General features: G+C 32.5%; 1 protein-coding gene across 1 annotated transcript in view; it reads left to right on the forward strand.

Moving 5' to 3' along the window:
• The window catches only part of LOC142338101 (uncharacterized), a 143786-nt gene that overhangs the window by 27112 nt on the left and 92397 nt on the right, over positions 1-24277 (forward strand). The window contains exon 3 of the mRNA XM_075387732.1: positions 17385-17669. Coding sequence (XP_075243847.1) covers positions 17385-17669 — 285 coding nt within the window. The remainder of the gene's footprint in view (positions 1-17384; positions 17670-24277) is intronic.

A 24277-nucleotide genomic window follows, 5' to 3' on the forward strand; every position in this document is an offset into this window, starting at 1 on the left:
ATAAAAGTGAGAAGCTTTAATATGATCTTGTAATATTTTTGTTAAAGCCCTCATTTAACCTAACATCTTAGCATCCCGTCTTAATAGTTCATGCATTTTTATGTGTGCTGTTGCTTTTGAATATCACTGTAGTCAGCAATTGAGATAAGAAAGGTTTGGAAATCGAAACGATACCATTTATTGAGAAGTTATACGTACACTGTATGAGTTACAAAATTACTTACGGCTGAAGAAATTTTTCAACAACAAGCTTTTACAAGCATTTAGTTTTTAGGGCAACACTGAGCCTTCCAAATTTTTTATGTATATTTGTTGCGAGTGTAAAGTAAATTAGTAGGCATTCTTTTTTAGCGGACCTTCTTATTCTTTTTATTTGGCTCCCATTAAGCACAAAATTGTCCCACGGAAGCAATAATATTTCTGCTAATAGTTTATCAAGATAATTGAAAAATGTTTTTTAATCTTGCCTGCTATAACAAGTGATGTTCAAGTAGTAGTTTTTTTAGCGGATACTCAGATTTAACAAAGTCACTTTCTTTTTGTGTATGGCCAGTACTATGTTAATTTCCCATTTTTTTCTGGCTAGCCTTGATTTTCGATTAAATTCAATGCATTAATAATAGTTTGTACAGCTTTACTTCCGCCTACCAATTTGTCTATTTTTCGCCTGCAAAATTTTTCTATCTGTGATTTGAACTTCCGCGTGGGTACTTATAACATTTAATTTGCGTATCAAGTTGTAACCATTGAGCTAATCTGGCTTTGGGGTAATTACCTGCAAACTAGTTTAAGTATAAGGATCGTGTTTATTACTATAGTGATAACCAGATATAGCTTGTAAAATTATGACATTATGCTGCAAAGACTTATTTTCGGCAATGAGTAATTTTTCCTACTATACAAGATAAAACTAGCCTGGTGAAAGCATTGATCTGATTTTAACCAAAATGAGGATAACTGCGCATAAAGAAACTTGAAATACACTTGATATGCAATGTTTCAGAATTGAATTCGTGTCTTACTGTTGTTATATTCTGATTCAGCACTGAATTTCTCTGAGATGCAAGTCCGGTTGAGCATTTTTGTATTAGGTATTCATTATTTTGTGTTTTTCAGTTTCGAAAAATTTTCCAAAGTTTGAAAGTTTAGTCAAATATAGTAAAAGAAAAGAGTTTTAGAATAATTTGGGTCAATAGCTATTATACTATTATAAATGCAACCAAATTACAACGATAATTGATTTACACATCACTAATAGTGAAACTTCATCAATTGAGAACTGGGAAAGAAGTAAGACTGATTACTTCAGAGCAGAAATACTTTTTCTTTCTTTCAATCATTGCTTATCGGTATTCTTTTTTGAGTTCTTCTATCATTTTTCCCTTTTCAGCAATTTTTCCCTCTATTGGTCCTTCCTGGTGGCATCTCCAACGAAATAATCTTTGTAGATATGGTATGTGTTGTTTGTTTCTGTTTACTCTTGTTTACTTGTTTGTTGTTTGTGGCCTCTGGCGGCACATACACCTGTCTACCTGCGCATCGTGATTGCATTTTACAACTCCAATTGGCCGAATTCAAAATAAATACAACCCTCATTTTTTAAATTAAACAATTAAGAATTATTATAAATATTTTTCTTGATCAAACTGTAGAAATTTTACCACTTCGCTCCTATGTTAAGAGTTTTTTCTCGATCAATGTCTTTTAAAATATTAAAAATCCTTTAAAAACTTTTCAAACTCACCAAAAATTTTAAGCTGACTCATTAAAAATCTGTAAGTTTTTGAGTTTCCACTTGCTGAGTCTAAATGTTACACAGAAAAAGATGGTTTTTGGCTTTGTAGATATAGTAGGAGTTTCGGTTAGTTAGTATCTCTTTTTTGTATTGATGGATCAGGTAGAGATAGGGAGTATAGGTTGTTTAATGAATTCTGCCAGCAGACTGAAAAGACGCAAGAGGGCTTGTAATTGTTGAAAGAAGAAGGCCTATCAAAAATTAATCCTCATATTTTAAAAATCACCACTACCACTACCACCACCACTATCCTACACAAGATAGCTAGATAGATGGATAGAAAGGTTGAGTCGAAATTATTGTGAATTGACGTATCGATTGGACGAATTCTTCACTTTTGCCAGTTAAAGACAAAATAGTTTTCAGGAAAAAAAGGGATAAGTGTAAGTGGGAAATGTGTTTCTCTAATTTGACACTAACAACGAAATGATCATTTAGAGGTAATTGTAAAGTTTTAATTTACCTGTTACAAACTAATTCAGGTCTACATAATTTCTTCGATTGTAAAGATATAATTTTTGGGCAGCAAAAATTCAATAAAGCACACTTAAAAAATTTTTTGTAAACTTTCTGACGTTTCATAGGTTTTCGACAGTCATATCGCTTCATTAGTAGAAACTATCCAATCTTAAGAAACCAAAAGATGAAGAAATTGATTCCGCAACGATTTCTGCTTTGTGATCTTGTATGTCAATTAAGTTTCAGTGTGTAAAATCGGATGTCATTTTTTGATTTGGTATTATATTTTAATCAGCATAGACCTCAATTCCTACATTTAGGAAAACTGAGAGCTTCTTATGGAGAATTGTTTTGCACTGTTTGCTCAACAGAGCTCTAAATTATCAGTTACATCAGCTGCGTGAAATATTAGTTTCTTCAGCTGAACTTTTGCATGAACATTTAATGAGTGAAAGAAGTTGAAAAAGAATTTAATATTCAGTAGTTCCCTTTGACTAACTATGTAATTGGTTCATCCTTGAATGTCTGTTCTCTAGCTCAAAAGTATGAAATCAATTCTAACTTTTCAAGAGGTCTGATATTAAATATCTAAGCATGAGTCATCATGTTTTAATTGTTTTTAATTCAAAGTAATGAGAACCATTTCTGTATATTTTCAAATTATTGATTCTTCAGTAAAATAACGTCGGTTTAATATTTATACTTTGACATAAAGGTTCTTTGGTACTCCATGATTCATCATTGCGATAAATTGTTTTTGTAATATCAAATTTTGAGAGCAAAATAAACAGCGAGATGAGAAAGAAAGTCGGGCGTATTAATTTTATTCGACTAGTATGTGCATACTTACCAATTTAGATTGAAGTCTGCTAAAATTGAAGTTTATACCGATCGATATCGAAAAAAAACCCATATTGACGTGTTTTGGATATTGTTTATGCGGGTTCGTGAATTATAACTCAATTTATCAGTTTGCCAGATTAAGAGACTATATGGTGCAGTTTTCTTGAAATTTTTTAAAAACGTTTTTTTTTTGTCTAATGAAATCATATTAGAAAATAAACAAATCTTTTTTTTTGCACAAGATTCCCGTCGATAGGTACACAATTTCAAGAAAGGATAATTTTAATTTAATTAAAGCTAATTCTGATTAGAATTTTGTTACGCCCGTGAGTGAGTGTGCAAGCGAGCGAGAAAGTTAGTGAGTTAGCAAGTTAGTGAGGGAGTTAGTGAGTGAGTGGGTGGCGGTCAAGCAAGCCGATAGACAGGCAAGCTGAAGTTTGAAAATGAGGTCAAGTAAGCCGAAAAATTTTGGGATACCCGTATTTTAAGTTGCCCCTGGCGGGCCGGTGGGCGCGCTTCGCGCGCGTCGCGCCCGCGGTTTCCGGATTACATCCCACAGCTCATGAGAGGCATGGCCATGGACAGCGGTCCGCTAAAGCCCGTACCCACTAGATGTCTAAAAATCGACGTATTTTTGTTTCTTTGGTGCATTGGAATACATTATGCACTATAATACTACGCGCAGTATTGATTGTAACGGCTGACAATGTATTATTTCTGATAGATTACATAACTATTATATAACTTTCGGCTTGCTTTTCTGTCGGCTTGCTTGCCTATCGACTTACTTTGTTTTCGCCAATTGGAATACAATGTTTCATTACTGATAGGCTATAAGACTAGGGTCCAGGGTTCTATGAATGGAAAAAATTATTATCTTTTGTCTGTCGATGGCGTTCTTGCTAAAATGTTTGTAATGTATTTCAACCCGTTTTATTTTTTAGTCTCGTTTTCCCCCTTTTTTGTATTTTTGACGAAAGTTGGCGGATTTCATTTGATTTCAACGTGATAGGATCGGTCACAACTTTTAAGACTCCATTTTGGCTAGAGGTACATCAGTCGGCCTTTTCAGAGAGTGCAAAATCCAACTTTTTATGTTGGATTGTGTATTTTCAAGCACTCATATTGACTTTTAATGCTGAATTCTTTTAATATCTTTTGAATACTTTAATATCTATTCGTGAATTTGATTTTCTTAGGTGGGAAGCAGGAATATTAGCTCATTTGGTGTTGTTTTGCTCCACTGATTGCAAATCCGTCAAATAAGCCTTCAAACTGATAATAATTCTGGTGATATGTTTTGATTAACGAACTGCGTCACGCTTATTTGCCATTATTTATAACCTTTATAACTAACATTAGTTACTGTCTGTCTTACACTTAATTACTTTTGCTCACATTTTCAATATGCAGGGAAAATTTTTTGAGCCTGCTCAGGTTTTTTTTGATGCATCACGTTTTTAACGCAAACTTTTCCTCAAAAAATCATGCTGAACTTTTTCAAATATATGTGATAGTTTAGACATTTCAGTGCCAATCCTAATCAGTACAGATATTTGGCGATATTTATTTAGGAACACTAACTATGATAGTTAATATCAGTTTAAATGATTTGTTAATCGTATTTCGTTGATTGTAACTTAAAGAATATCAGTTATTGAAACTGAATCATATCTAGCAGTTTCGAAAGCTTTGTATCGTCAGTCAGTTTGAATACTTAATATCAAAAGGGTTGTCAAAGAGACATAAATTAAAAATATTTATTGTTCCGACCCCACTTGTGGGGGGAGGAACTATATACTCAAATGGGTTTTTTTTGTTCCGTGAATTTTGGCCGACCGATATATTCATCGTAGAGAAATGTGCATGGTATCATTAAAAAGCTCGTCCAGCGTAGAATTCGAAATTAAAAAGATTTTTTTGAATTTCGTTTTTTTTTCTAGGAGTTATCGAGGTTTAAAGTTTCATGTGAACACTGGATATTTGTTTCACTTTTGTTCACCTTTACCGTAATTTTCGTTCGAATTAACGTTTTTTCTACGAAAAATTTAATTCAAAACTAGATTTCACGCCAAAAAGTAAATCAATTTTAGGTTTTTAATAGACGAAAGGAGATAATAAAGACTAGTTAATAATAAAGTCTTAGAGGGAAGTTTACTATATAAAAAAAAATTCAAATTAGGTTTGGGAGCTCTTTTTTTTAGAAAATTTTGCAATTTTTTTTGTTTTTTCAAGTCACCTAGAGACTACTAGACACTTTTAATATCGAAGTTCCGTTTATGACAAACCTCTTTTAAGATCAAATGAAGCCCAATGAACAAAAAATTTGTTTCAAAGGGATCGCTCATGTTTTTTTTTTGGATTCGTATCTCAAATTTCGTAATTTCAAATGAAATTTTGATTTATTTTTTGAGGTTTTACTAAAGTTTTATAATCCTATGGCATAAACTTGTTGACTAAAGGTGCAATAGATTTGCTAATGAGCATTAAGTGAACCTATCTAGTGCTGTGAGTGGACAGCTGATGGCTGTTAAGACTTTGAAAATAAATTTTCGAATTTTTTTTTAAAATTAGAAAATCATAAACTTATTTTGGTGAACTGTAAGTTCATCTCAGTAAAAACAGGATTGAACTCCTTCATACCACTGCAACAGAAGTTAATCTCATTGGAGGCTTTATCAAATTTTTCAAATTTCAAAGATTTCAAATTTTTTAAAAATTTTTTGGACATTTCGTTTTATTGGTTCATTTTGAAATCTTATCACGTCATCCTAATATTGATGGCTACATCTTCCTTTAGTGAAGACGTCCACAGGATCATAGATAAAACTTTCTGAGAGAAAAATATGGTTTAAAGGGCTTCAACACTTTCTTCTCCCATTTTTCTAAAGAAATTTTGGTTTTTGCCTGTATTTGTTGTTTTTTTTCATAGTCATATGACATATTGTGATGTCTTATTGATTACCTAGGCATGATAAACATCCTTGTATTCATATCGTGGCATGTTTTTCTACATCAACAACAATTTATCTAGTTAGCGGTTTTGTCTTCTAACTATTGTTTTTTTGACTTCGGTGCACGAGTTTTCATAATTTGTATAATTTTTGGATTTTTTTTAGTAATCTTGGTTCCTTTTGAAATCTTATTACATTGTCCTAATATTGATAGCTCCCATTGGCTTAGTGAAAACGTTTAATGAGTTGAAAAAATGGGTTTAATCGTTGAAAAAATTTTCAGAGAAAAAAGCTTATGGTTTAAATAGCTTCGACACTTTCTTCTCTCAATTTTCTACCGAACTTTTGGATTTTGCCTGTTTTTGTTGTTGTTTTTATAGTCAATGACTTGTTGTAACGTCTTATTGATAAATTTTGAATGACAAACATCCTAGTCGTCACATCATCTAGGCATAATTTAGCGTATTAAATGCCTTCAAACTTTTCAGTTTTTTTCGTTCTTTTCGTCAACGTATTCTCGTCATTGAGAAGTCCACTCCAATTCCTTGAATTTCAAAAAACAACTTGTCTACTAATATTATGTCGTAACTGATGTTTTGTTTGGTGGACCTTATGCGTTTTCATAAAAAAATATTGTGAGTGGTGTATTTGTGTTTCTTTTTTTCTCTTCTTTTAGCTTATTCAGGTAATAACAGATCCCAATAATTATCAAATGTGGCCCAAATGAACGAACTTATTTTCTCTTTCAGTATAATTTTAGCTGAATGAGTCTAAATGTAAACTGAAATAAAAATAAATAAAATTCAGATAATAGCTAATGATTTTAATGGCTTCAATAATTTATGTTATTGTTCGTAATTTTTTGAGATTTTCTGCGTCTTTGTGTAAATTGTTCATTTTTTGAGATTTTCTGCTTATTTAGTTTATTCCTATGGTTTAGTCTCAGCAAAGATAGGTCCCATTAGTTTCATATTGACTTTTTAGTAAGTTTATCAAGAAATATTTTGTTAAAAAGTTAAAGATTTTTTTTTTGGACTTTTGAAATTATTTGGTTTAAGAAATGTTGATTGATCTTTGACTTTAACCTCATTTTTTTTCTCTTTGTCAACTTTTTACCTAATCTCATTATGAAAAACATACATCTGCTGTATAGTTATCAAAAACTAAATTTGTGGAGTTAAGGTTTTATCTGATTGCATTTTGACGTTGTTACTAGGTGCTTTTAAAATTATATATTTGGTTTCTGCCGTGAAAATTTTGTTTTTGCATATTTTATTGTTTGCTGTATTCTCTCGTAGTCTTTTTATTGGTAGATCTCGTGAGCGCTGTAATGGGAAATGGCATTATGTAACTCAATTTGTAGTTAGGTTTTGTAGCATTTTTTTCTAAATTCAAACATCTATTTTCGTTATCTCTTCATTTGGTTGACAATTAAGTCAAAAATGTAGATGAGCTCGGGTCGGAACATCATGTACAAACGCACATTAACGAGCCGCCTTGTCAAATGTGTTCTTATTTGTCAATAATACCAGAAATAGTCAGAACTTAGACGTAACTTGGCCAAAAAATTGACAAAAAGTCAAATTTTCTAACTTTATTCAGCATATTGAAAATAATTTCTCAATGATAATTATCGAATTGTCAGATGTTAGGCGTAGCCTAGGTGTACATATTCGTACATATATACGGTTTGAAGGATATTTAATTTATCTTTATTGGTTAAGCCGATCTAATATGGAGGCCGGCTTTACTCTGCGTTAGCTGCTTTTCCTCCCAATTAGTTTGGCATTTTTGGCGGCCGTTCCCTGTCAAAAGTGAAGGCCTACTCAATGCTTGTCTGGTCAAATGAATGCGCACAAAACTAACATGTTCAGTTCCATAGTACAGAAACCAAGAAAAGAAGGAAGGCTGTGAAATGACTTCACGTGGTCTTGACAGAATGTGAACAAAGTATTGTTGCGTTAAAATTTGAAAGGCCAAGTGTGGAAAAGTTGTTCAAGAGTAATAATGACTGGGAGAAAAGAAATAATGGGAAAAGTCAACCAGGCACGCCCTATAACAAAACTGGGCGGCAAAAATGTGTGTATTATTTATAGTCTGGAAACTTGAATTATTTCAACTTCTGGAGTTTTCAGCAAATAGGGAAATTTTGTGTAGTATAAATTTTCCAGATTCATCTCTGATATAGCTTTAATAAACAATTGATGTACTGTTAACATGCCAGTTTTTCTCCTCTTTCATTTATTCTATCCCCTCTCCCAAATATTAACTACCAAAATAAGGTATCTCTAATGCTTTTTTTGTTCCGACCCCACTTGTGGGAGGAGGAACTATATGCTCAAACGGGTTTTTTTGTTCAGACAATTTTGGCCGATCGATATATTTATCGTAGAGAAATTTGATGGAATCATTAAAAAGCTCGTCCAGCTTAGAGTCGGGAATTAAAATAATTTTTTTTTGAATTCCGTTTCTTCCGAGGAGTTATCGAGGTTTAAAATTTTGTGTGAGCACAGGACATTTGGCATGATTTTGTTCACTTTTAGCTTAATTTTCGTTCAAAATAGGGTTTCTTCTATAAAACTATCAACTCAAGATTACATTTCACGCTATTAAATGAAACAATTTTTCATTCCTAACAGACGAAAGGTAACAAAAACGCTAGTTTTGGTCTCATGGGTAAGTTTACTATAAGAAATAAAACTCGAATTCTCTATGAGAGCTGTTTTTAAGATAAAAATGTCGCATTTTTTTGTTTTTTAAATTCACCTATAGACTAGTCAATTTCCATATCAAAATTCCGTTAATGACGAACGTCACATACAGCCAAATGAAGCCCAATGAACAAAAAATTCGTTTTCGCGGGATCGCACTTGTTTTCTTTTGGCTACTACTGACTTTTTGTAATTTTTAATGAAATTTTGGTTTTATTTTTGAGAATTTAAATTTTTGAAGCCCTTTAGCTTAGATTTGTTGACTAAAAGTGTAATAAGCTCCTTAATGAGCGTTAATTGAACCTATCGAGTGCTTTGAGTGGACAGCTAATGGCTGTTAAGTCATTAAAAATAATTTTTCGATCTTTTTTTAAAATTAACTGATCTTAAGCCAATTTTTTTTGAACTGTATGTCATTTTCAGTAAAAACAGGAACTCTTTCCTTTCTACTGCAGCCAAAATTTATCTGGACTGCAATTTTGTCTTCTAACTATTGGTTTTGTGACTTCGATGCCACGAAGTTTTTATACCTTTTTTTAATTTTTGGATAATTTTTCTCGTTAGTTTGGTTCCTTTTGAAATCTTATAACTTTTTCCAGATACTGACAGTTCTCACTTGCGTAGGAAAAACATACAATGGATATTAAAGAAAGTTTTCAGAGAAAAACTTATTGTTTAAATGGCTTTGACAATTTCTTCCCTCACTTTTCTATTTTTTTTGTTTTTCGCTGTTTTTGTTGTTTCTTTCTTAACTATAAGACTTATTGTGATGTCGTGTTGATAACTTGTGAATTACAAACGTCATAGTCCTTCCATCGAGGCATAAGTTAGCGTATTCATTGATTTCTTTTGAAAGCGATAGAATTTAATGGCGTTGATATTACGTGTTTTTCGTGAAAATTTCAAGGTTTGGATATACTTGTTCATATTTGTTGTACTTTTGAAGTCATTTTTTATACAGAAAAAGGATCTAATTGCTCTTAAAAATAATTTTTACTGAAAACTTCACTTTTTTAATGGCTTCGACACTTTTCTCTCTTTTTTTACTTTGCTGTTTTTGACTGTTTTTTGTTCTTTTTGTAGTCGTAAAACGCCGATAGGTCTCATAAGCATTTAATTGAGGAGTAAATGATTGATGTTACTCATTGCAGTCAGTTTTGTATTGAACAGCGTTAAAGTTTATGATAATATTCGTTTTCAAAAATTTGTAATTTATTCTCGTAATTTATTCTTGTAGTTTATTCTCATCAACTTGTAATTTATTCTCATCACTGAGGTCCCATTCAACTCCATATAATTCAATAATAGACATGTCTCTTGATATTGCTTCGAAACCGATCTTTCATTTGGTGGACGATATGCGTTTTATAAAAGTTTTGTGGGTGGTCAATATTCGTGTGTCTTTTCTGTTTTTTTAAAGCATATTCGCGTAATAACCGATCCAATGATTTTTAAATAAGTACCAAGTGAACTTAATTAAAAGTTCAATAAAATTTTAGCTGAATTAATATAGATGATAATTGAAATATGAGAAACAAAATTTAGGTAAAGCTGATGATTTTTAATGGCTTCAATAATTTGTGGTTTTGCAAATTGTTTTTTTTTTTTAGTTTTTCTACAACTTTAGTTCGTTTCTATTGCTTAGTCTAAAGAATTTCTTACTTTAAAGTCTTCTTCATTTTGTAATGACAGTTTTAAAACTTTCTCTAGAACTGTTTCTTTAAGAGCTGAGGGTTTTTGAGTTGTATGAAGTTATAAAACCTTTTTAAAAAGTTTGATCGATTTTCGAATTTTGCCTCAATATTTCTCTTTGTTACCTAGTCCCATAAAAAGAAAATCTCATTTGCTGTGTAGTTAAGAAAGAGTAAATTTGTGTAGCTAAGGTTTTATCTGATTGCATTTCGACGTTGTTACAATGTGCTTTTAAATTTATATAATGAGTTTTTGCCGTAAAATTTTTGTTTTTACTGATTTTGTTGTTTGTTTTTTTCTCTTAGTCTTTTTAATGACAGATCTCGTGGGCGCTTTAATGAGGCATGGAAATATGTAATTCAATTATTAGTTGGGTTGTTTAGAGATTTTTTCAACTCAAACATATTTTTGATTATCGCTTCATTTGGTTGACAATTAAGTCAAAAATGTAGATGAGCTCGGGTCGGAACGTTATGTGCAATCGCACATTAAAGAGCTTCCTTGTTCATTCTGTAAAGCAATTTTTCAGAATCGTTGTTGTGCACCTTTTTAAATCAAGCAATCATCAATACCGAGCATTCATGCAATATTTAAGCCAAACAAATTTAAGATATATGTATTTTTTTATTCAAAATTTAAAATAATATATATACTCATAATCTTACCTCAAAAATGCTCGACTCCATACTTTTATATGATCAAATTGCTGCGCTTCTTTTCGTAAGCAGAAATTAATGTTTTAAGTCTTTAAGATATTCTGTCTGAATTTAAGTCCTCAAAAAATCTCTAATTTTTTTATTCGCATTGGTTCAGTGGTGATATGGTGCTAAAAATAAAATTAGCTAGCCTTTATGTTGAGGAAAAGTTGTTTTGTCCTCGTTACTTTTGTACTTCATTTTTGGACTTTTGCGCTTCCTTTTGACAAACGTTAATGGTCAAAGTCACTATTTTTTCGATTGTTTAAAAATTTGCAAATACATCAATTTGTGTTAGTAAGAACAAAATTAGAATTAATTTTTCAATGAAGATTTTAAGCTTAAGGCGATGTTCATTGCAAGTGTCTAGGGTACATCTTGAATAATTTATTAAATAAACCAAATAGTGTTTTGAAACAAAATAAGCGTCGGCCTTCAATATATTATGACAAAAAAAATTAGAATTAAAATTAAGTAATTTTACTCCAAATTTCTGTACTGGTGGAAGCTATTAATGTTTTCTTCTGTCAAGGTATCCGATTGCATTGTATTATGTAAAGTAGTTGTCAATACTGATTAATGTAAGGCTATACGATATCTTTTAGTCTACATTTCACATGGCGTCAATTTTCACACTCAATTTAGGTGTGAACAAAATCCCGATGATAATATGCGTGTGACCTTATCTTATTGAATTAACCCTTCTTAATTTAAAAGAAATTCACTTTTTAACTCAAATGTGATCTTTCTTTCAATTGAGAGTAAGGCTTCTTTTGTTGTGGACTCGCATCTGGGTAAAATTGAATAAAAATTCAATACTCTAACTTAGGATCTATTTCTGTTCTTAGGCTTTTAATTTAATCTCATTTTGAAATTAACTTTTACAATCTAAATTTCACCGCAAATATGAGTCATCAGTCGACATTTTATCACCTATTTTACTTAACATATACTGTCCGTCTTTAAAGCTTATAGGGTTTAAAAGTGGCGTGTATGATGTTATATGCCCTCAAGGGATTAGCAACTATAAGTTAGCATTAGTTAAAAAGGATTTTTGGGTTGATAACTTTTTGCTATCAATATCCCTATCACTCAAAACTTCAGGCTGTGAAATGACAGCGCGTGAAACATTTGAAATTCTACTTTTTTAATGAATAATTTTACATGAAGTTGAGGATTTTTCAACGCATGAGCTGGCAAGGTGATTTTTTCATAACCAGGATTTGTGGTAATTTTTTTACTGCAAAACAAAAAATTTCGAGAAAATTACCCACGCTCGGTTTAAGAAATAGATTTTCAACCAATAATAATTAATATGCTTGTGAAAAACATCTCGCCGATTTTATAAGCAGTTGTTCAAAGAATTTACCAATTTTAATTCATTCTAATAAAAGATCAATAGTGCAGAACTATTTTAGAACTTTGAAAGAATTTCATTTCAATCTGGCCTTAAAAATGTACACCGAAAAATTTATTTTCTTTTTCTTTTCATATTGAAGCAAATTCAATTGTAACGGTCAAAAGATTAAATCTATATCGTATGCCCGAACAAACGTTTCAACCGTGTCAAGATTACAACTCAAAATCAGTCGTTGTTATTTTGACAGGCATTCTAATAAACATAATCAGATTTTGTTCAGACCAATTTCAATCAAGCCGAATTGACGAAACTAGACCTTTAACGTTCTTATTAAGCCGTAATCAGATTAACAATACGCCTATTGTTATCTTTACCTTTCAAAAGGGAAACAAAATTTGATTGCTTTTGTTTACATTTCTGACATGATCGCTTTGTTTTTTGAACGTTTTATTGCCGTGATTTGACATGCCTTGAAATGAACAAAAACCTCAGAAAATTGAATATTTGAATTTTGATAGATTTTCGGAACCATTAAAATGCGCACAAATAACCTGTCAAAATTGCTCAGTCTACGTAAATTCATGAATTCATTTTCAGTTAGGTTTTATAAAAGCCGTTATGGAATGCCGCTACCATAAAAGTAAGATTTCTAGCAACCTTGTCAAAACCTAGGTAAAATGATACTATCAAGTATTTCATGCAAATATTGAAATCTAAAAAAAAACCGTGTTTATCATTTGAGATATGCAATCTAGCGCTCAAGATTTTAAGGACTAACAATTTTTCGATCGATTTTTGACATCAATTTGAAAAAGAATAGTAACGTAGGCTTGATGACATGACAAAACTTGTCACCGCATGACAAATTTTTTTGCAACATTCACACATGACTAAAAACCAGCACTACTACTCAAACTTGGACTGGCCAGGTCTTAATAACAAAAACAATGTCTTCAATAGAAAGTGAACGCTGTAGATGAGCGACATATAAGATATTGGCATGTTTTGAACAAATTATTTGCCAAGAAATGACGCTGTGTCAGGTGTCATAAACAATAACATCTTGAGCATAGCTTTCACTCCTGTTTAAAAGCCGCAAGAAGTCTTCTTTTAGATATATATCGGTCATGCTCAAAAATGCAAGTGAACGCTACCACTTCCGCTAGTTCACAGAATGCAGAAGAAACCAGAGACTAAGCTGTAGTACCATTGAGAACCATACTTAAAGTTGATTTAATTAAAGGTTCTTCAATGGGGTAAATTGTAACCTATTAAGTTTTTGAGCAATCATTCGAGAGCAATCCCAGTCATGTCGGCTGATCCAACCTTTTTCCTAACAATTAATGACCAATTTTAGTTTGTGTCACCTATACACAAAATTTTCTCAAAACATATCTGTCTTTAATTTTTTGTGTGTTATTTTTGAATAACCAGTTCTAGACCAAGATTTTACAGATTCCTGCAAGTCCTAGCACTGTGGATAAAATTTAATGCGTAGCACAATTTGGTTCACCCCATACACTTATCTCACTGTAGAAGTTAATATTTAGAATGAATTTTGTTATCAGTACAAATAATGGTGAAACGTATTCTCTCAGGAATTAAGCACAATTCTTTGTAAACATTAAATAGCCAAATTTCAGTTTACTGTCAATTGAATAGCAAAATGTGTCGCCTTTTATCTATTTTCTCCAATTAGGTTGCTTATAAACTTTGAAGTTTCCTTTGTCCCTGGAATTTTTCAATTTATGCTCTCGAACGATGTTAGGGGCAATTATTGTAAACAAAAATTTCTTTTCTATGCAAAAGTTACGCTTGACTGGCTTTGAGTTTTTGTTCTAAAACATTGGAGCTCGCCAGTCACCCGTACCTTAGTCGCAGTGGGTTTCAGCGCTGTACCATTGACAATCAATTGTAACCATTACTGTACCAGACAAATAGCAGTAGAAATACTTTTGCCAGTCTGCCCAGAGTCGATTAGGAAAGGTCCCAGTCTGTCCTTATTCTTCGCAGCCTCATTTACAGTATAGGTCAACGCTGCACAGAATGTTTCACATCAGACTGTACATACAAAGAACTGACAGAATGTACATAGCAGTTTTTGAAAATTTCGAATTGCTCGATCTCATGCATGAGTATTTTAAAATGGCGACCCTCATTAGCTTCTAGCTACTTCTTCTAATTACACCACAACTAACTCGCACATCGTCATCCACCGACCCCCATCCCCCCTCCACAGACCTCAGCCACCGACCTATTCCGCTACCGACCGCCACCCACCTCCGACGACATCAGCTACCGACCTCCGCCACCGATCGCCAACCACCTCTGCCGACCTCCACCGTTTCCACCTGAATGCACCAATGTATATATAAGTAGCACAAGCTTCGGGCTTTCGCCCGTGGGGTGTCAATCCCAGTGTTAATCAGTCTATTTAGGTTTCTTTTTCCAGTTTTTGAATTGTAGACTCAATGGTCTTACTATGTTGTGCATTTCAGATCTGATTGAAACTTGTTTTCCACTGTTAACTCTTGATTGAATTTTGTTTATTGGAATAATGGAGGTAATCTTTGAAGTAGATAGGTCAGTGATTGAGTCCGAAGAGAAGGAACTGATGTTCATAATTGCTGATGTGCAGTCTAAAACGTGCCACGGAATTTTAACATTGAAGAAGATAGGCATCGATAATGAAAGGAGCGCGCTTATACAGAAATATCGTAAAAGACCTGCGCCGAGAAGTGAGAATGTTGTTGTCAGTGAAAGAAAAGATAAACAGTACGAGTGCGCGCACTGTGACTACGAGTCACGTGCGCATTATATAACTGCCAGACATGTAGCGAGAATCCACCAACATAGCATTGAACCCGTGAAGTGTCACCTGTGCGAATTTAAGACCATTTATCAATCAAATCTAAAAGGACATCATGAACGTATGCATAACATCAACATCAAGTCAAGATCGGAGACGGAGTCGAAGTTGGAGACTATGTCTGAGTTGCCGTCGGAGTCGTCTGTTGTTCCTTTAAACTAATTCTTTCATTGATTATAGTGAATGATAATTTGTTTTTACTTTTTTGTTTACTGGTTCACATATTGGACTTCAAAGTTACCTTATCAGGAGATTAAATAGCCTCATAGTTGTTGTCTACTTTAGAGGGAGAATTAGAGGTGAACGAAAAAAACATAATGATTTTGCTGCTGATTCAGAGCTGATTTACACTTTGTGGTAGATACGGGCAGTTTTTGATATTGACTTGCTGGTTTTAGCGCGATTTGACTTGATTTCATTGCATAATCTATTCTGATACTAAAATAGAAGCGAATCTAAGCGAGTTAACAGTAAAAATGGACGAGTTTTGCGGGTAAGTTTATATAATGCCCTCAGTGAGGCCGCAAGTTCGAAACCCTCCAGTGTCGGAGTTTTTTGCACCCAAAAAAGAGTTTTTTGCACCCAAAAAAGTAATCTACGCTTTTTTCCGCCCTCTGCATTCAAATGCACAATTTACTGTTTGAGAGCAATTAGTCCCGCGCTGGTTGGTTTGTTTCTGAAAATTGTTATTAGAACGCAAACAGACGTACATATAAACGCTTGTTTACGTACTCTTCAAACAAAGACAAGCAGTCCTTTATTACCATAAAATATTAGATCAAAGTCTTTTTAATTCGGTTGCCATTATAACAGTAATTGTTTTCAGAACGACGAAATTCCAGATTTAAATTTTTGCAATTCAATTGTTTCTGTTTATTAGATACCAAAATTAGTTCTAATTACTATACTTTTAAAAACAAGTTTTCAACATCGTTGTTTCGTATTTTTCAAAATAAAAAAAATCATATATACACAGCATTTTGTGCCAGTAGCTTCTAATTAATGCAGTTTTTGATGCAAAAAAGTTTAGAATAACTTGAAAATCTGTAACCTAGTCTAAATTCACAATTTATTTAATTTTTAGAGCAAAACTGCTCGTCTGTAAATGTCTATATGATCAAATTGCTGTTTTTTCGTCGTTAGCAGAAATTAGTTTCAAAAAGTTTTATGGAGATTCTTTCTTAGTTTCGAATGACTTAATATTTGTCTGGCAAATGTATCATCCAAAATTCTTGAAAGATTTTTCTGCTCAGCGGTTGTTTTCATTTGTTATTACTTGGGTTGCTACTTTTGATTTAGAAGACCACTGTAAGGTTGTTTTGCGTGAGCGTTTCTTTTTTACAATTGTTTGGAAAACGTTTAACCGTGACGTTCCGTTCTGAGATTGATTTTGGTCAATATTAGGAAAAACATATGATGCTAAAATTTAACTGGATGAGGCTCAGTTTTTCGTTTTGAGTTATAAAATAAGGCAGTTGTTTTCTTGCGCTGAAAATAATTTACAAACATAAAAGTGCGTAACTGTCATTTAAACTGTAGTTTAAACGTGACAGTCCTGCGTTTGATTGAACTAGTTATTAATGTTGACTACAGCGTAGTGTCCTTATTTGGATTCAGAGTTTCTTCCAATTTATCTTTCTGTTCTTTCTGTTTTCAACCCACAGGATTTGAAGTGTACCTTATAAATTTATTTGATACTGTAGCCGTACTTTTCAAACAATTATCCACAGAAAGAAACGAAAGCTTACTAACTTGCTCTGGTACTTTTCAATGTATTTTTATGTTAATTCTTAATTTTAAGTTGTGAAAAAGCCATTTTAAAAACTTGTGGAAGTTCTGTTTATCTTTCATGAAAAAAAAGGAAAATATTTGGAGATTGCGAGCGTTCATAATTCATATTTTTCTCAATTTATCATTATAATTTTTAGTTGTTAGTCCCTCTTCCTATTAGGCTATTATGAGTACAAGACAAGCATTAACATATTAAATTGTCTGTTTTGTTTTAGGTTACTTTAAACCGGCGAACACGGTCGGCAAAATTCTGGAACCAATCTCATCTTCCAACTACAGAAGAGTGGCATTCAGTTTACCCATGAACACATTCGAGATCAGTGGAGCATACAAGCTCACAGTGCCCATGGACACTCGCTCTATGGACCAGAGGGCACTGGATTCGACCAGAGGCAGGGGGATGACTATGCAGGGTGGGTTCGGATCTGGATCTGGTATTATAGCATCCAATGGAAGAAGAGGGTTGCTGAGTATTCACATGCTCAAAATGCCATCCAAAAGTTAGTCATTCTTGCCGTTTTCGTCTTTTTTTTCCAAAACGAGGAAAAATTGTCTTTGTTTGGTTCTTGAAGTTCGGCAGGGAAAAAACTTGTAATGGCGCATAATTCATGGTCTTTCAAAGTGCTGAAATCTTCAACCAAGATTTTTTTAAATTTACAGCTTTAGTTTAACTCCAAACATAAATGCATCGGATTTGCTTGAGTCTTATAACAGAATGTTTTCAAGTTACCTTTACTGTTGCCATAACTTTTACATTGCCTTTCCCAAAGATAAATAGTCTTTCCTGAAAAATCTAGTCTTTTTAGCGAGATTCACGCTAGATACAAAAATCTCAAAATTTTCCAATATAAGATTTCTGTGAGAGCAATAAAAGTCAGTAAAAACTTCGATCTCAAGAACTTAATATTACCTTAATTTTTGTCCAGACAAACAATTTGTTTAGCCATTTATGTTTTCAAACAGGAAAATGTCCTTCACTTTACGATCAATTTGACCAGCTTAAATAACCAAATAAATTTCTTAAACTTAAACTAAAAGATCAATTCACCTTGTATTCATTAAACGCCTTCTCTGTAGATACAATCCGCATTTTCATATAATCCCACAAAATGAACAAACAACATTCTTTGAAGACAGAGAGACAAAATACCAACTATTGAATAACTCTTTATTTATGAGAATAATACACTTTATAAATAAATTGAATGGATTTGAAAGAAGTGTTTTGCCGGCTATGTCTTAAGCTCTAAGGATTACTTTCAAAGCATATTTAATCAATATCTCTCGTTTTTGAAGTTGTCTCTTCTCTATTTTAAACAATTTCAATCGATATTTTGCACATTTTCCCCAAAAATTTATTTCATCTGGACGGACTTAACTTGAGAATTATAATGTTTGAATGTTTCCTGAAAAACACAAGTTTTAACTCAAAAAGATCAGATATTTTTCTGAAGATCATAAACTATCTATAGAGTACGGCGTTTTGAAGATTTGCGACATAAAAAGGTCTGGGTGTAATTGATTTGATATTTAGCCGTCAAGTATTGTTTATGAGCAAACACAAGGTCAAGTTCACAAAAGATTTTAGAACTCCAGTTTAGAACATGGCAATCACAGCTGAAACATGTAAAATAAGGGAAAACCTTTAATAAAATTAGAATTAATTATATCAATAGGAGAACACTTTTTGCTGAGCCAACGTGAATACAAAGTACCTAAGCTGAGGAAAAATTTTGGAAAAAATCCAAACCTCCGATGTTTTAAACCATCTTTTTATTAAACCATCTTTGCTGGAAAATTTTGCATGATCATTTCATGATTACAGGGAAATCACAAGCCATGTTTGACTTTTTATGGTTGAAGGTTATAGGATGGGCTATTTAGGGTATGTGTTTTTTATTCTCAATCTCATCAAATGTAAACGTTGTCAGAGAGTTCGTCTTTTTTTCTGACTGCGAAGCAGTAAAATAGTTCATTCTAAATAAAACATTTTGCCGGCACTTTTTTGTTTCTTTTTGATTTCAAATATTTTTTACATTGTTGAGTAAATTTAATTAAACATTGTGCTATAGATGTTAATGTTTCATTGATAAAATTTGATCCTTCAAACGAAAACAATTATTCAGAAATTGTTTTTTGATTGATCCAAAAAATTGATTGATTCCCAACTTATTTTAAATGAAATTAATAAATCATAGCTTAGAATTCAAGTTAAAATGAGAATCATCCCACTACCTGGATTCAAACACATATTAACCGACCGAAAAGAAAACACCCTTTGATATGCTGATAACAGAAAACTGTTTGTGATGTAGCCTCAGGAAGAATCTCTCGAACTACCGCAAAATTTTATTTCAACAAATTTTTTATTGCCTATCCTATCTATCCATCTAGAAATTTTTAGTCTAGAAATTGGCCTTGAAAAAATTACAGACCATATCAGCTATAAGAAAAGTTTTATTTCTTTCTTCTATCTAAGAATTGTTGGATCTTTTCCGTTTGTGCACCCCCCGGACGTTATGCGTCCCAGTTACAGAGCACGCCATTACATAGTAAATCATTGTAAAAATAAGGCACGCGCTCCTGGGTGTTGCAAATAATATGCACCCCCTATGCTGGGGGAGGGGGGCACAAACGGAAAAGATCCAAACTGCTTGTAATATATTTTCTATCAAATTTCCAAATTTCTTCATAAACACTGAAATTCAGAATTTGAAAGACAAATAAAGTTTAAAATACTAAAATAAACAATGACATTTGATCAAAATAGCTCAACCAGACTGACAAATTTGTTCTTTTTTTAAACCCAACTAAGATTAGCAAACCTTAATTAGAACTTTTAGTTGGCGACTAAATTTCGTAGTAGCTGATTTTTTTTTCATTGCCATTGGAACACTTGGTCATATGAGATTTACTTTTCACGTTTTGATAAATTGGTTAGCTGATTTGCGTTTGAGATCTTCAAATTTTTTTGTACCAAATCTCTTTGTTGTTTCTTTTTGCTTCTGCGTTTGTAAATAAACTTTGAAACTTAAATTGAATTATAGCAACGAACCACAGCTTGGTCATTTTTGAAAAACATTCGATGGCCAAAATGCTTATTATTCAATTTTTTGCTCAGATATGCAAAATAACACGTGTAATATGTCTGCAAATGTTGCCTCTAAATTTCATATTAAGTATATTGGTTGTTCACTTTTTTTCATATGTTATAATAATGTCAATAATAGGTTTCCAGCATTAGTATTGTGTTTTTTTTTACCAAAGTCATTTCCTTGAACTTTGTTTTTGCTATACTCAATTTTTGAAATTATTTTTGCTACACTGCGGTTTTCGTACAAATAATTCTTACAATCAGTTGTCTTGCAATCAGTTGTTTAATTTCAATTATGAGAGTCAACATCATTCCTACGAATAAGTAATGATTAAATTCTCAAAGTTTTTTTGTGAAAAGTATGAAATTTTTGGGTTGTCCGTTAGTTAAGTTTCCTTTATGTTTTCTTTTTTGCTTTCTTTACAAGAGCTTGCAAAATATGCTTTTTTCAGCCCGGAACACCAAAAAAACTTAGAAGTAAAAAGATTTGTTATTTATGCCACATTTTTGCAAGGTACTCGTTGTACGTGTTCTTAAAACATTTACTGGCAGACTATGCAAATCAAGTTTTTTAAATCCAGGATGACTTCATCTGATTAACATAAACAACTGTTTTATGTTTGGCAGGATTTTCTCGATGAGCAACATAGAACTGATCGGATTCTCAGCATTCGCTGAGATTTTCAAGTGATTCACTTTAAATGGTTTTACAATTTCAAACGCATTTCTTAAGAAGTTTAAAATTACCTTTCAATTTTGCAGGCAAAGGTAGAACTAGTTAAACAGTCAATCTTTAATAACTATTTTTCACTAACTAGTTCGTTGCCCTTTTGCAACCTTCCACGCACCACTTGTGATAACTTATCCTTGGGCTGATTTTGTTATTTCCTATCAGCCCCCATCCCCCTCCCCTCTTCCCCCCATAATTTTAGGATCAACTATTCTGCTTTGTATTCTCAACAGTGTATGCGTGTAAGTTGTTTTTGGCTAATTGGCATTATGGAATGTCCCGTGTTGACATCTCACGCGTATTCAAAGTGGAAAAATGACAGAATTAAATTCCCAATACAAATACTCAGTTAACAGTCCAATTAGCCGAAACAATTTTTGTGTAGACATATTTATTTTTCGCCCAGCTGTTGATTTCTGCTGTTGATTCCGTGTCTGAAATCTTGTTCTGGCCGTACAGCGTTTAAAAAGATTTCATCCAACAAAACATTTGAAAAAATTGTAGCTTGTTCATTTTCCTACTTTTTTAATTAAAGAATAAACGAAATGACCTGAATTGCATTATTATAATGCTATACCATTTTTGTTTTCGAGTAACACTAATTCCTGACGAGAAACAAATTTTAAAATCTTTATAAGTATTACATATTGTGAACAAAGTTCATCGAAGCAATTGCATAACAATTTTGCCGCGTATTTTTGTGATCATTTCTGCCGAATGGAACATTAGTCTAAGTAGTGCGTCCTCGTAGGACCACTTTAGGTGATGTTCTGTTGAGAGATAGAGACTTAAAAAAGAGCAAACGGTTACTATCTATCTAACCACAGCTAGCCAAAGTGGAGAAAGAAGATCGGCTAAACAAAAGTCACTTCTGGTGATTGACATGTAACATAGAAATAACTGACACATATTTTCATTCTTTTAGTTATGATTCATAACTATAAAATAGCTGGATGCGGGTTGTGACTTTTAATTATAAGGCCGGAGGTGAGGGTCGATTACGTCAACATGGGAAAGGGGGAGGGGATATTTTTCCTTAAGAAAATAAGGAAAAACATGAAGTTACTTGGGAAATTTTATAAATGAAGAATAACTTGAGAAATACTCGTTAATGGATTAAAATTTCAAAATTAACCAACATAGCTGTTCTTTTGTCAAAACACTTGCCTCTTTTTTGGGAAAATTGTATTTCTGTTTGTAACCTTTAACTTATGGTAAAAAGTGTTCAAATTATAATTTGACATATGTAGCAAAACAGAGACAAGCAATATTTTGAAGTTCTAATGATTTAATGTAGAAGTTCTCATACAGTCGCTAATTTCGAAATATATCTTAAATTTATATAATTTTCAAAAATATTACCTCGAAATCCAATTAATGAGACTGAAACATGAAACATAACAAAAAGTAGGATTCTTGACATTGTGTTTCAAAATTCTTTCGCTGTTCAGACCCACCAAAGCATTTCGAAGCATAACTTTAAATTTCCGCTGCCTTTTATCCCCCTATGATCCGTTCATACAAAGTTAATTAACAGTGTTGCAGACAGAGCTAGCAGATTTTGTTGACAAGATATTGATATAAGTCACGAAAACAGTTCAGTAAAAGGTCCCAAAATAGACCCATGCATGAGAATTTGACCTTCAAGTTTATAAATAACCATACATTTTATTTTTAAACTTGCTAGTGGTTTGCTAATGTGCACTCAAATAGTTTTTGTGAGAAAAGCGAGCTAAGAAATAATGCAGAGAAGTTTTCTAGTTATCATTTAGACGATACAATTGTTTTTTCCCACTTCCATGGTAAAAATTGCAAATAAATCGTTTTGTCAACATTGGTCGACAAAATTTGATTTCACTTTAGACTTTAAGTTTTTACCATGAGAATTTAGAAGTAGCCTGAATATGGCGCTATACCTATAATTACAAAAAAAATGAATGCTGCCAATTTGGGGAAAAAACAGAATGCATTACTTCTTTGCAATTTCTGTCGAACGTTGCCATGTTGAACATCGACGAAGTGGCCCAAAAAACGAGTTAAATTTTTCATTGCCACATAACCAGTGAATTTTAATTAAATCATTCGGGTGTTCATCATAGCGGCAACTGATAGAAAATGGCTGAATAAAAGACGAAGAAAAACATGAAAATTACAGGCTTGTCTCTACCCGAACCCAAGTTTCATAGTATATCCGTGCTGATTCACTACTTTTCAAAAATAATTCGCTAAATCAGAACTGAGGCATTAAAACCAAAGGTTCATTGTAAAAACTGACATTATCAGAGTATGATCATAGTAAAAACACAGATTTGTAAGATTGTTTTAGGGTTAACATGTCAAACTTGAAAATTTGTAGATGCTAGCTGTTATCCTAGTTGTTTGCAAAAGAGTGATCAATCACATGGCATATTATGACACGAGAGAAAACACAAGTTTCAATTATAATTGCTTTAAATTTTTGGAGTTTTCTCAGTAAAACTTTGGGAGGATAATTCATTTTGGTTTTTGTATTCTTATGAGTTCACCAATTGCGAACAAAAAGTCACTGCTTTTTTGTTTTAATTATCTGACACTTGAATGATCAAAGTTTATTCATCCTGCTAAAATCCAAAGAACGAATATTTAAAGGGCATCACAACAAATAGTTTACAGATTAGTTGAAACCGTTGATGATTACGAATTCGCTTAAAAACTGAAAAATAAGCACTAAAAAAATGTTTAAAAGGTACTGGTTTTCTCCAAACTTTTTAACCACTTTTGTACTGCTAAGAGCTAGTCAGTAATACATTCCCATGCCACTAAAAAAAACTGGCAAAAAGAAAAATTATTATCTTCAAAATGGCAACAAAAAGACAAAGTGAAACAATATCCAATTTGTTTGTGTGACCAACGTCTTCTTCAGACCCACCTAATTAAAAACTCAGGAGTGATAAAAAATAAAGACAAAGAAGATAAAAGCTCCCAGGCAGCTCAGCTGACTAAGAATCTGCAAGACAACTTGTTCCAGATTGGGGATCCTAAAGCAGCACTGCAAAGTTGCCCTGTTATGAAAACTGAAAGGCATCGAAAACATGTTTTTTTTCACATTTAAATTGAAAATATAACCCAGGGGTTAAATATTACAAGTTGGAAATGTTATATACAAAATTAGTTCAAAGTTGAAAATCAAATTTAGTCGTTCCGTTTTTTAAAGGTAAAAATAACTTTTGAAGCCACCAACGTTCCTTTACAGCGGTATAAATTTGAATTGTTGGAGCAGATGCTGCTTTAACTTGTTTAAACGG

Source organism: Convolutriloba macropyga, chromosome 4, assembly GCF_964194025.1.
Source record: "Convolutriloba macropyga chromosome 4, txConMacr16.3, whole genome shotgun sequence".
Classification (NCBI taxonomy): domain Eukaryota; kingdom Metazoa; phylum Xenacoelomorpha; order Acoela; family Convolutidae; genus Convolutriloba; species Convolutriloba macropyga.